This window comes from Pogona vitticeps, chromosome 4 (assembly GCF_051106095.1).
Source record: "Pogona vitticeps strain Pit_001003342236 chromosome 4, PviZW2.1, whole genome shotgun sequence".
Classification (NCBI taxonomy): Eukaryota; Metazoa; Chordata; class Lepidosauria; order Squamata; family Agamidae; genus Pogona; species Pogona vitticeps.
This window is the reverse complement of record NC_135786.1, coordinates 57,043,983-57,058,102: the sequence shown is the minus strand read 5'-3', so window position 1 is coordinate 57,058,102 and position 14,120 is coordinate 57,043,983. Positions and strand designations below refer to the sequence as shown.

Genomic DNA, 14,120 nt, shown 5'->3' with positions numbered 1-14,120 from the left:
TTCGATTTGGAAATGAGCTTTCATGGACTCCAGCCGACCTGAAGAAGTGGCTGCAGTCCAATCTACCAGGTTTTATTTGACATAAATGTTAATGTGGACTGCAACTCAAATAAAACCTGGTAGATTTCAAGACACCTCAGGATTCCTTGTTGTTTCCCTTAATGAATGAGGCCTGGATGGTGGTGGGAGGTGGAGAAAAGGTGCCTCATCCCTGCTGCCTTACAGTCTGAACAGAAAAAGGGTTATGTTTCAGCACCAGGGCTAATGGACCAGAGATGGTTCACCTGTGTCTCATCACTTCGTATACAGAGGCTGATATGCTTGGTGGAAGAACAGTCTCCCATACTCCTCACTAGCCTATAATTTCCTACAGACTACCACAGCCTTGGAAAGGAAGAGAAGCTGCTCTATAAGCCAGAATTGTTGTCTCCTACTTGTTCTCCTTTTGCTTTTTCTATCTCACTCTTGGGGTCTCTCAAAACTCCAGGGTGTATGAGGGTATGTATATGTAACACACACATGCAGGCCTGAGCATGGAGAGTACAAAAAAGGCTAGGAAAAAGAGAGAGGAAAACCACCCTGTCTGCACAACTCTGCGGCCAACCAATGGATTAACTCTCTTTAAGTAAAACTGGGTAGGTAGAAAGTGCTAATGATAATTGGGTAACAAGAGATTTTTTTCCCCCCAGCCTTCCAAAAAAAAGGCTTCTGTGTGACAATGGCAGCTTGCTGCAGGAGGAGCTAACAATACAAAGCTACTGTACATGTCTTCTGGCTTTGAAAAACCTGCTCCAGCATCTTGGGTACAAAATGAAAGACCCACAGACAGAAGACACACTAAGTGCAGCTGAGGGCCTCTGCAGCAGTGCTCTCCCTTGGCCTCAGTATGCCCATATATGTAACCAAATAAGTGTGCCTCGTTCCCAGCCTGGCACTGAAGCTTTGCCAAAATGGCAGCCCCTAGACTCAGCACACACTAGATTTTTTTTGGACAAAGCCTCCACTCTGCCAACTCCAATTAAACAAAGGCTACTTAACCTTACAGGATTACAGACTCTACTGAGATTTCAAGGCAGTAAAACTGAGAACGCCAACCCTAACCTCCCCCCTCCTGCTATAAAAACGTATCCGGAGCTGCCCACTGTTACTATTAGACACCTCCTCCAGCTTCTTATTAAAGACCATTCAAAGAGCATACAAAGGGGCTTGCATCCTCAATGGATAAAGTCAAAAGAAAGGGAAGTGAGCTTGGATGGTGAATCCCTGCTTTAACACCACCCTTCCCTACAGCAGGAAACAACTGCCCGGCTCCAAGAGAACAGAAAACAGAACATGGTACCTGCAGTTCATTTACACTTGACATGATGTGTGTGTGCACACACAATGGGCAGGAAGCATTTGCTAAGCAAGGGGTGTGTGTGGTGGATATGAAACAGCCCTGCAATTCACCGAAGGCACAGTACAGATCCTCAACCCCACCCTAAATGAAAGAAAGGGGATGCTCAAAGGATATCATTCACCTACATATGACAGATTAAACCAGAAACACTGGCATAGGAAAAATGAAGTGACAGCCAAAGAAAACAGATTTTTTTTGTTAGAGGAAGATAAGAGATGAACAAGGGAAAGGAACCAGACTGCCTGTACGGAAACCTGACAGCAATGGATATATCAGAAATATCAATAAAGGGGAGAAACAGAGTTCACACAATCATAGAGAAATGACTGAAAGAAAGCATAATGTACAGCATAGATGAGAAATACAGGATTTCCTTGTTTCTCTTGCTCTGGTTACTGCCAGCTGCAGGAAAAAAGAGGGGAGCAAGCCCCAGTTTCCTCAAAGAGACAAATACTATGATCCTCCCACGCACGCACACTATACTGTATGTACTTATAGGGAACAAGCAGGACAGTGGTTTCAATGGAATGAAATAGGAAAAGGGCTTCATAAGAAGGTATTTAGGCTTTAGCTCACAAAGGAAGTGGAGAAAGGAAAAAGGAAGAGGATAAGAAGAGAGAAAGAGATGTCATTCCCAGTAATGACCAGAGTATTGTGGTTGATCACATGCACAAACACACAGGCAGCGGGATTCCAGCAACCGGACGCTTCAGTCCCACGCTGCCTGACCTTCTGCAGAGAAAACAAAGAGGAGCACCGCTGATCGGAGGATGGACAGACAGACAGAAAAAAGCACAGCGACCCAGACGTAATCTTCACCGCAAGCGGTAAAGCTCACACGCCCCTCCGCGCAGAGAGGAGACGCCTCTCTCACAAGGACACCCACCCGGCACTCCTGCGTAAAGCAAAACGCGGGTCTGCAGCCAGGACAGGGTAGCCGCTGTAGGCAGACAGCCCATCCCCCCCCCTTTCCAAAACATGCACAATCCACCCCATAACCCCAAGACGCGCCGGACCTCAATGAATGGAGCGGGTGCCTGTGTATGTGCGCGCGGCAGCGGCGCGAAGGAAACCCCTTTGTCTACCCCGCTGCATCCACCTGCAACCAAATCCTTCCCTCCCTCCCTCTCCCCGCCCCCTCGAGGGAAAGACTCCGTTAACTCACCTCACTGCCACCTTGACGCTGCAGTTGTCCCCCAGGGCGGCCATGCCCTCCTCCTCCTCCTCCTCTTTTTCTTCTTCCTCCTCCTCCTCCGCCGCCGCCGCCTCCCCGCGCCGCAGCAGAGCGCTGCCCCTCAACCACCATGGAGCACCGTGGGGCCGGGCAGGGCCAAGACGAGGCTGCGGCTCGGCTACGAGCACGAGGCTCCGGGGCAGCCTAGGGCGAGCGAGGACATGCCGAGCTTCTGCAGCCGCGCGCTCGCCCGGTCTTCCTGCCTGGGGCGAAGAGGCGGAGGCGGCGTGAGGTAGACTCCAGAGCGCCTTCCCTCTACCCTGCCCACCCTGCGGCGGTAACGGGACTGTCGAGGCTCGCTGCGAACGAAGCGCCAGCCGCCCAGCACAGGAGGCGGGGAGAGATGCAGGAGGAGGAGGCGCGCTAGAAACGTGGCCCTCCCACCCTCCGGGAAAAAAAAAGGTGCAGACTGGATTTGGGAAGGAAGAAGAAGGGGAGAGTGCGGAGGTCGCTTTGCCGAACTGTTCGGAGGCAAAACCGAGCATGAGTTTTATGGCACCGGGGTTTTGTTTGGCGCGAGTCTTCGTGGCCCGGTGGAGCCACGAAGCTGGACCCCACAGAAGCTTTGCACACGTTAGTGTTTCATGTGTCACAAGGCTCGTGGAAAGTGAAAGAGCGCAACCTGGCTCGTCCGCTGAAAGGCGCCGCCACTTTGTCTCAGGTGAGACGCAGACAATAGCAGGAATGGGCCCCAAGGACCCGCCCTCCATGTTCGATATCCAGCCCTAGAAAAGAAACAGTACGCGAACAGAGCGTGGCTGGGCATAGCCAGACTGCCTTTTGCTGCTTACAAGCCAGCTGTAGAATAAGAGGCCCGGAGGAGATATCCCATCATCCGCTACATTAGGGGCTGCTAGGCGTAGTACTTTGAAGACGTGTGACATGAAAACAGGCTGCAGCATAAGGTTCTCATGTTGGCCTCTGATGACCGTGTAGAAAGGAAGAATACAGTTATCCCTTTAGCGCCTCTATTCGAATAAGACATCAATCCTGTCTAGCTTGACCCGGGGGTGTAATTCGGTGATGGTGCTGTTAAGGTGCAGGGAAGCCCCTAAGCCGAGTTGTTGTTGTGTTTTTAAAATGAGGCTAGCGGCTACGGTATACTGTACAGCTTTAGGAGGTTGAGAAGGATTCTTTTGTGCCCCCTACTGGGTAGGCGTTGCTTACATTGCACCTATAGGGTTGATACTTTCCTGTGAGGAAAAAGTGGAGGAGAATGGAGGCTGGAGCTGGACTTTAACTCCCACAGTACCCTTCTATTGAGATATGGAGACAAAGAGCCAGTGGGGTCTTGGGCTGGAGGGTTGGGCCAAGACTCAGGAGAGCTGGGTTCACATGGGTAACAGTGGGACACAGTCTCTCAGGCTGCCCTACCTGGCAAAGTGGTTGTGAAGATAGAGAAGGAAGGAGCCGAGGACTGCAGGGGAAGTGAGCTCCTTTCAGAAGAATGCAATATAAATGTCACAAATACATTTAAAAAACCACAAAGAGAACTCTTATGTATTGTATACTTAATGCTGTTTTCATGGACAGTGTAATCCTTTAGAAACCAACATGTCTATGGATGAAGCTAAGAAGAGGCTCATCCATGACGGTCAAAGGAACAACACCAGTAGCACACCTGACAGTGAGTAATGGCAGGAGAACAGAGGACCAAAGGGTGCTGCAAAGGCAATGAAGCTTTCAGCGGCTATACAGTAGCTGCCTACTTTCTACATGGTGGCAACATAGAAACTTCTATCATTTCTCGTATTCATATTAATGGATGCTTATAGAAAGGGAAGGCATAGATAAGAAGTGGTGGAATTCTAACTTGGAAAAAGGTGAGTCCTGTTAATGATAAAACATCTTCCCCTCACTATTAACTTCCGTGTCTACCGTTACCATCAAATTGAACAGCTCCTCCACATCAAAAAAACATTACATCAAATTGTACTTCTTCAAAGGCCATGCTGCAGTATGAAGGTCCCACACGGGTGTTCTGAAACCTGAACTAGTCTAGATAATATTATGCTTTTTCAAATTAAAAAGTCAAAGACAAAGATCAGTGTTCTGATTATTCTGTTTTAGATTGCACTATGAAGCTTTAGCTTAAGGGTTATATTCTAAGAAGTGAACATATATAACAAGTCAAACCTTGAGACCTTATAACAATAACGTCTGCATAGGCTGGTACTAGTAATTATTACCAAAAGGTAGGATTTATGGCTTGAATTCTGTCCCTGATGGTGCCAGCAGTTGGCAGCTAGGACACGGGATTCCTGGATGTTGGTGCTTAATAGGATAGATTAGTAAATTCAGCGGTGTGCTTTTTTTTTACTTAACTCCTGAAGCAATAGCCCAAACCCACTGACTCTGTGCTCAGCTGTGCGGCAGTCAGGACTGGACCAATGCATTTTGACCAGTGCCTAAGATGAATCAGTAGATATTCTGTCCCACACAAATCAAAGTGCCTAGTACGACTGAGTCATTTGTATACATGGAGCAGAAAATCAGACTCTTCCTATTCCTAAATTAAATGATAAAAGTCTGCTGCCTTAACATCCTGTTGAAAATCTGTTGCCTGAGGGAGCTACTTCACTCTGCCTAATGGCAGGGCCAGTCATGTGTTGATCTTAATGCATCTAGCATAGGCATCCTTCAGTCTCGAGAGACTATGGTAACATGCTCTGAATCAAGGAGTGTTCTCTCCAGAGCATGAAGCCTGTGTAAAGTAATATGGAGGATAGGCTGTTACCCAAGCAGCAAATTCCCCCTCTCCACGCTGCTGAAATGGTCCAATGGAAAGGCAAGAGCCAATACAACTGGTTCTAGCAACGTTGCAGGAGTTGGCAGAATGACACGAACTGCCTTCGGGACTCCAGCTCTGGATTTTGCCTCTAGGTTAACTCCTGAAGCCTTTTTTATCAGTGGATATAGCCACAAGGCAGTGGAGGTTTGAAATTGGAGTTTTCCTTCTCTTAGATGGGCTGCCTTCCATGGCTGATGAGCCCCACCTACCCGGCTTAATGCATCACAAGTTACAGTAACTGAAGCTTCTCGTGCTCTTCATTCTGGTCTTGTCATCTGTTCTTGTACAACAGTTAGAACTGTATTTAGTTGTGGGTAGTGGGAGAAATGGGCAGGTGACAGGACTAGAAAATAGATGAGAAAAGACAAGACTGCTTCATCTGAGAGAGGGAGAGGGAGAGACGTATCTATCATCCAGGATGAATCTTGGCAAATCTCTTTGTGTATATGAATGCTGTGTGTCTTCTTTGTTGCATAACGCAGCACAAAAGATTGTGATTGAAGAGTTCCTGGTGAGTATTCTCATTATTAAAAGCTTGGAGCTCTCTGTGGTATACTTCTATGTAAGATGTTATAAATAATTTATTTCAAGAAGTTGTATTGGCTGGATTAAAAATTGCCCTGCTGGTTGCTTTAGCCTGTTATCTTGTAAGCAATATTGCAGGAACTGCGAAGATTTCAGTTTATGATGTCCATTACTCAGGTGTCTGAACTGTTTATGTTACTTGCTGATAGTAAGTAACATAAACATAACTTTCAAATTTAAATAATGAGCTTTTTATACTGATGACTAACAGAAAGCCCTTGTAAGATCCTGTGTTAATCAGGACCAGCATCCTAAAGGGGACTGCTACTGATTGCCTGACCAGGACAGCTGCAGTTGGCAATTTGAGGTCTTGAAAATGAATTTGGATTTCAGTTCCCATCTTCTGTAAAGAAGTAAAGAGCAGGACAATCTCCTTGCAAAATCAGAGTTCCAGTTCACACAAATAATTCCTATGAATAGTGGAGGTCGTCCTGCTCAGACTCAAAGTCATCTATGAGTTCAGGGTGACAAAACCAGAGACAAGAGGAGAGCAGGATGAGAATATTCTCATAGTAGTTGTGTTGAATATCCCCTGATATGAATGCCTGAATAGGGCTCCTGTTTCAAGAATGTGTTAATATTGGGTATTTCAGTGTATCATTTAGTGGATTTGTTCTGATCTTAGCAGCTATGAGAATTAGCACCTTTTGCTCACTTTTATTAATCTCATCTGGTGATGATTTTAATGCTGCAAGTCAATTACATTGGCCCCTCAGGATTATATTCCAGACTGAGAGAGGCAAGACATAAGGCTTAATGGCAAAGAGAATTTGCATAAAAGTCAGGTTAATTGGCATTTGGGAGATCATATCATAGTGCTTATATAGCAATCAGAAAATGCTAAGAAAAAACCCTCTAACAGTTTACATGTTTGTTGCTTCTAATTATAAATTCTGTGCTTCTACATTAATAACCTTAGTCAACATGTGACAGAAATATTTTACAAGTTACACACATTATATATGATGTATTAGTCAGTGCTTCATAATTACTAACTGTCTGATGGGTGGAATCCATCAATTTTATTGCATTGGGTGACACCAACCCTTTCCTGCTTGTTTAAAAATGCCTTTTCTGGGCTGCTGAATTCAGCATTTGGAGTGCTGTATGCCAGGTGGCAAGAATACTCAACAATGGAGCAGTTGATCATTTTCATATCTCTGAATGATAATTAGATGTCAACATAGATCTTCTCAGTGAAGTCTCTGAGTGGGCTGCATGTTGGCTTGTTTTCCAGTTTTGGTCACAGTGTTGGTTCTGCGCAACTGTGCTAGGAGTCTGTTTGACCTTAAGAATCAGTTGAGAGGAAAACAACTTGGCAGCCTTTGGGGCAGGAATGACTTTGACAAGTCAAAAGAGAAAATTTGAGCATCATTTGCCTTGACATAAAGAGCAGCATTGATTGATTAATCAATGGGCTTACTGAGAAACCCATTTTCTACCTTACCCTTAGCTCCCAAACATAACTTTTTAATGTATATTTATTTGATAGCAGTTACTAAAAGCTTTCCAGTGCAAATTCAGACTGACAAATTGATTCTTTCTTCTAAAGTCATGTCATCTCCATTGTATTATTGGATCAATTTTCTGTGTACCTCTCCTTACATAACCAAAGCAGGGCCTTCCGTGGACAAGAAAAAGACTGAGTAGGTGTGGAGAAGTCTAGGGAACGAAGCAGCATCTCATTCAAACTATTTTTGGATGCATTGAGAGGTAGAGTTAATCATTTTCACACACAAAAAAAAACCAAGAGTGACTTGGGGTGCGATCAGACGGGCATTTGGCCTGCTGTTTGGTCCACTGCGGGGAAAGGCTGGTTTGCTCTTTTTGCCAGTGATCAGATGATGTAATTGCTAGGGGGAAAAACAGTCCATCCCTAGAGCATTCCTATCTGCACCTTTCTGGATCCCTGTCAGAGACTACTATTTTTTGGGTACAGGTAGGATCACTCCATTTTGGTTCACTTCCAGTGCATGCAGCTGTTGGGATCAAACCAAAACAGAGCTTGTGGCTTTAAATTTCCTTTCCACTTTCAATTTCCCAATATTGTTAAATGTCTTAAGAAGACTGTTTTGCACTTCACAATGTTGGGAAATTAAACACTTCCTCTGCTCCTCCATGTAGGGGCAAGGGAAGGAAGAAAAAATGTATGTTTATTAGGAGATATAGTGCTATTTACAAATACAGATTATTCTTTAATTGTTCTAGTACTTTGTCAAGACTTGGAAGTTATGCTGACTGCTTAATTATCATAATCCCTTTTAGTCTGGGTTCAGACATGATTTGTAGACAGAAACAACCTTTTAGGTTATATAACAGGAGAGGGTGCAAAGTCTTTAAAACTAGCAGATTTCTTTCACTTGGTGTGAGATTTTGGGGATTACTGTACAATTCTGATTTTAGGACAGAAACAATTTTTATAGATTATATAACATGGGACTTGTAAAGTCTTTGAAACTAACAGATTTCTTTTATTGGTTTGTGATTTTGGGGACTACAGGCCATTTCTACAGAAAAGTAACCATTCTGGGGATTAATCATCTACAATTATTCAGGTTATATATGCCAGAGGGTAAACAGTGTGAGTGACTCCCCATTGATTTTACTGAACTGCTTAGTTTCAGGTATTCATTAGCATTTGTCATCATGATATCCTTCTGGGAAGCCATCCTAGTATGAGACTTGAGGCACCAAATTGCAATGGTTCTAGTTTATTGAGAAAGCATATCCTGCTTGTCTGAACAATATGAGGAACAAGCTTTGAAACAGACCTGTGGTCCTTTAGGTTGAGGACTGGTTTGGGAGAGGAGATCTGAGTGTTCTGGTTTTTCTCTCTCCAGGCTGTAAAGCTCACTGGGCAACCTTGGTCCTGTCACTGTTGCTTATAACTATTTTGAAGTCTGGAACTCTTTGAAAGAAAGATAAGATTTTTAAAAATGTGATGTAAGTAACAAAGTGATGTAGTTTAAGCAAATATTGTAGACATTGTCTGGAATCCTTTTCGCAGAGCTGTGGAGTTATAATGACATCATCAGCCGCAGAGGTAAATATTTAATTAAACTTTTTCAATCTCCTTCCTCAGGTTCTAAGGCTCCCTGGAGTCCTCTTTTGACCTGAGGAAGCCTTCGGGAAGATGGGAGAGAAGCCCATTTGATATCCATAAATTGCAGTTTATGATCTCAATCCTAAGGTAGGGGGATTAAAAACTTCTTTCCTATCCCGAGACTCCCAAAGGCTGTGCTTCCTCAGGTTGTTTCAGAGCAGATGACTGATGTTGTGTGTTGTCCTCCAGGTTCAGGCCATAAGGGTTGTTTCTTTCTTTTCCTCTTGGAATCTGAGGGGCAAAATTGTTGTTTAGTCATTAAGTCATGTCCGATTCTTCGAGACCCCATGGACCAGAGCACGCCAGGCCCTCCTGTCTTCCACTGCCTCTCAGAGTTCGGTCAAATTCATGTTGGCAGCTTCAATGACACTGTCCATCCATCTTGTCCTCTGTCGTCCCCTTCTCCTCTTGCCTTCACACTTTCCCAACATCAGGGTCTTTTCCAGGGAGTCTTCTCTTTTCATGAGATGGCCAAAGTATTGGAGCCTCAGCTTCAGGAGCTGTCCTTCAAATGAGCACTCAGGATTGATTTCCTTCAAAATGAATAGGTTTGTTCTCCTTGCAGTCCAGAAGAGTCTCCTCCAGCACCACAATTCAAAAGCATCAGTTCTTCAGCAGTCAGCCTTCTTTATGGTCCAGCTCTCACTTCCATACATTACTACTGGAAAAACCATAGCTTTGACCATGCGGACCTTTGTCGGCAAGGTGATGTCTCTGCTTTTTAAGATGCTGTCGAGGTTTGTCATCACTTTCCTCCCAAGAAGAAGGCTTCTTTTAATTTCATGGCTGCTGTCACCATCTGCAGTGATCATGAAGCCCAAGAAAGTAAAATCTGTCACTGCCTCCATATCTTCTCCTTTTGTTTGCCAGGATGTGATGGGACCAGTAGCCATGACCTTAGTTTTTTTGATGTTGAGCTTCAGACCATTTTTTTGCACACTCTTCTTTCACCCTCATTAAGGTGAAATAAATTCTATTATTATAATTATAATTATAATTATAATTATAATTATAATTATAATTATAATTATAATTATAATTATAATTATAATTATTATTATTATTATTATTATTATTATTATTATTATTAGTAGTAGTAGTAGTAGTAGTAGTAGTAGTAGTTGTTGTTGTTGTTGTTGTTGTTGTTGTGATCCCTCCAGTCCTGCCTTTCGCATGATGTATTCTGCATGTAAGTTAAATAAGCTGGGGGACAATATACAGCTTTGTCGTACTCCTTTCCCAATTTTGAACCAATCAGTTGTTCCATATCCAGTTCTAACTGATGCTTCCTGTCCCACATATAGGTTTCTCAAGAGGTGGATAAGGTAATCAGGCACTCCCATTTCTTTAAGAACTTGCCATAGTTTGCTGTGGTCCACACAGTCAAAGGTTGTTCGTAGTCAATGAAGCAGAAGTAGATGTTTTCCTGGAACTCTCCGGCTTTCTCCACAATCCAGCGCATGTTAGCTATTTGGTCTCTAGTTCCTGTGCCCCTTCGAAATCCAGCTTGTACTTCTGGGAGTTCTTGGTCCACATACTGCTGAAGCCTGCCTTATAGGATTTTGAGCATAACCTTGCTAGCGTGTGAAATGAGTGCAATTGTACGGTAGTTGGAGCATTCTTTGGCACTGCCCTTCTTTGGGATTGGGATGTAGACTGATCTTTTTCCAATCCTCTGGCCACTGCTGAGTTTTCCAAACTTGCTGGCAATTGAGTGTAGCACCTTAACAGCATCATCTTTTAAGATTTTAAATAGTTCAACTGGAATGCCATCACCTTCACTGGCCTTGTTGTTAGCCAAGCTTTCTAAGGCCCACTTGACTTCACTCTCCAGGATGTCTGGCTCAAGGACAGCATTATCTGGGTTGTCTGGGATATCCAGATCTTTCTGATATAATTCCTCTGCGTATTTTGCCACCTCTTCTTGATGTCTTCTGCTTCTGTTAGGTCCTTACCATTTTTGTCCTTTTTCATGTTCATCTTTGCACAAAATGTTGCTTTAATATCTCCAGTTTTCCTGAACAGATCTCTGGTTTTTTTCCCTTTCTATCATTTTCCTCTTTTTCTTTGCACTGTTCATTTAAGAAGACCCTCTTATCTCTCCTTGCTATTCTTTGGAAGTCTGCGTTCAATTTTCTGTAACTTTTCCTACCTCCCTTGCATTTGGTTTCCCTACTCTGCTATTTGTAATGCCTCATTGCTTTCTTGCATTTCCTTTTCTTTGGGATAGGGTTTGTTGCTGCCTCCTGTACAATGTTATGAGCCTCAATCCATAGTTCTTCAGGCACTCTGTCCACCAAATCTAGTTCCTTAAATCTGTTTTGCACTTCCACTGTGTATTCACAAGGAATTGGGTTTAGATTATACCTGACTAGCCCAGTGGTTTTTCCTAGTTTTTTCAGTTTAAGCTTGAGTCTTGCTATAAGAAGCTGATGATCAGAGCCCCAATCATCTCCAGGTCTTGTTTTTGCTTACTTTATAGAGCTTCTCCATCTTTGGCTGCAGAGAACATAATCAATCTGATTTCGATATTGCCTTTTTGGTGCTGTCCATGTGTAGAGTTGCCTCTTGTGTTGTTGGAAAAGAGTATTTGTGATGACCAGCTTGTTCTCTTGCCAAAACTCTGTTAGCCTTTGTCCTGCTTCGTTTTGAACTCCAAGGCCAAACTTACCTGTCATGCCTTTTATCTCTTGACTCCCTACTTTAGCATTCCAGTCCCCTATAATGAGAAGAACATCTTTTTTAAGTGTCATTTCTAGAAGGTGTTGTAAGTCTTCATAGAATTGGTCAATTTCAGCCTCTTCAGCATTGGTGGTTGGTGTATAACCTTGGATTACTGTGATGTTGAAAGGTCTGCCTTGGATTCATACTGAAATCATTCTACTTTAGCCTTTTGTTTCTGTCCATGGAGTTTTCTTGGCAAAGATACTGGAGTGGCTTGCAAGTTCCTGCTCCAGATGGATCACATTTAGTCAGAACTCTCCACTATGACCTGTCCATCTTGGGTGTCCCTGCACGGCATAGGCAATACCTTCTGTGAGTTACTCAAGCCCCTTTGCCACGACAAGGCAGCAATCCATGAAGGGGGAAGGGCGAAATAAAAAACATTATATTAAAAATTAAAATCTTAGAGGGATTATGTCATCAGTCTTTAAACGTGAGAAGGTAAGCAAAAGGATTCTGGCCACTGACAACAGATGCAATGTTTTGACATTATGAACCTCATGAGACAAGGTGCTGATTCCACACCTAGAAGCGTTGCACCCTTAAGAGGAAATTACTGTAGTCCTATTCGGTTACATAGAATCTAGTGTTTTCATCGCATTTAGAGGGGATGCCTAGCTTTGTCTATGCAAACAGTGACAAGCCTGAAAAGGAGAGGTTCCATCTTGCAGGTAGGCTCTACATGTAAAACAGAACCCTGGAAAATTTAGGTTCTTGCCAATATGTAGAGCCTAATGCAAGTAGGAACTTCTCCTCTCCTGAGTCATGTGGAAAAAAGGAAGATGGAGCTAGGCACTTGCTCTAACCATGGTGACAATGCAGGGTTCTGAAGCAACTGAACATGGCTAGCCTGTTTCAGCACACTTTAGTATGCATTTGGCAAATTAGTCTATTTTTGTTTCATAAGGGACCAAGTGGGGAATGATGTGGCTCTGTTTATATGACTGATGTCTTAGGAAAAAAGTGCTGGAAAATTTGCATGATGAGAGAGATAACATTATAAGAGGAAGAAATATGTGTTCGCTTGAATATGTGATCTGACCCGAAATCCCATTTCCATGGAAAACAGTGGCAACTGAATTTGTGTATCCAACAGATACAAAATATTTTCAGATGCAAAAATGGCATCTCTGTTTAGCAACTGTTGTCAAAATTGCCACATTGACTGGCCATTAAGTGTGATGTAAACATTTTCTCTGTAATAGGACAGAACAGAAAGCTTATCTCAGATAAATAATAAATACAAAGAAGCTATTCCACCTCTTTTGGTGCGTGTGTATCTACCTTTTGTAGCACGTTAGCTTATCGCAAAGCTTCAAAACATTACTTTTTGTATACAGCTCCTAGAATCCCCTAGCTACCTGGTTGGAAGTATGTGTACATTGTAGTCCAAAGATTTTAGGTTTCTAAGCTCTAATCTGTTGTACATCAGAATAGGGCATATAGAGAGTTTGTTTCTTACCAACAAAAGACAACAGGAGCCAGTGCAAAGGACTTCCCAGGAAGGCAGTTGCTTACTTCTGTGAATGGCTTGTCTCTGTCTGTCCCAAAATGAGATCTAATAATTTTTTTTTCTTTTTGGTGCCAGCTTCAAGGTGAAGATGGTAACTTACAAAGCCCTAAACAATTTGGGACCTTGATACCTCGCAGATGTCCTTCTTCCAGTGTGATCTGCCCGACCTACTCATTCATCCGGTTGAGGACATTGACCCCAAGAGAGGGGCCAGAAAGAGATGACCAGGAGCCAGGCCTCCTCAGCAGTTGTGCCACATCTTTGGAGCAAACTCCTGCCCAAGATTCGCACTGACGTCCTTCAGGCAATTTTTGAAAACCTGGCTATTTAGACAAGCATTTCCAGATATTACACAAACAGAATGCAGAGTTCTTTCTGACCCTTAAACAATCAATTCTGCCATCTTGAGTGTTTTGAATTACATGTTTCCTATGTTATACTGTAATTTTTTGCCTTTCTAAGTTTAATTTTTTAATAAATATTTATTTTTGTTTTTATATTATTGTGAGGTTTATGTGGTTATTATTTTATATAGGTATCAATGTTTTATTTTGCCAGAGTGGCCTTGGTAGCCAGCTAGGCAGCATATTAAACAAACAAACAAACCTGCAATTAACATCCCTGTTCTCAGGTCTTTGTTTTATCTCCTGCTCAATAACATACTGTGGGGAAGAAGAAGTGATGCAGGAGAAATGACGAACTAAAAAGGCATATATTTGAAAAAGAGGCGTAGTGGTACTGGTTCTGCAGAGAGGATTCTGCTGTTCATCT

The 14,120-nt window shown here is 43.2% G+C and overlaps 1 protein-coding gene and 1 long non-coding RNA gene across 8 annotated transcripts in view; one reads left to right on the top strand and one right to left on the bottom strand.

Moving 5' to 3' along the window:
- Positions 1-3,417, bottom strand: part of KIF21B (kinesin family member 21B) — a 78,915-nt gene extending 75,498 nt beyond the window's left edge. For 3 of the 4 annotated variants that reach the window (XM_020805275.3, XM_020805276.3, XM_020805278.3), the window contains exon 1: positions 2,565-3,417. In XM_020805275.3, the coding sequence (XP_020660934.3) occupies positions 2,565-3,343 (779 nt within the window). In that variant the 5' untranslated portion in view covers positions 3,344-3,417. The remainder of the gene's footprint in view (positions 1-2,564) is intronic. The other variant, XM_020805277.3, reaches the window with a different exon arrangement.
- On the top strand, positions 3,170-13,562 carry LOC110085277 (uncharacterized). Of its 4 annotated transcripts, none has more exons than XR_013544841.1 (3): positions 3,170-3,294; positions 9,092-9,199; positions 13,425-13,562. It is a non-coding gene; the product is annotated as an uncharacterized LOC110085277 (long non-coding RNA). The 4 variants fall into 4 exon arrangements; XR_013544840.1 differs by lacking the exon at positions 3,170-3,294 and adding an exon at positions 4,343-4,456; XR_013544842.1 differs by lacking the exon at positions 3,170-3,294 and adding an exon at positions 7,590-7,722.
- Positions 13,563-14,120: the final 558 nt, after the last annotated feature.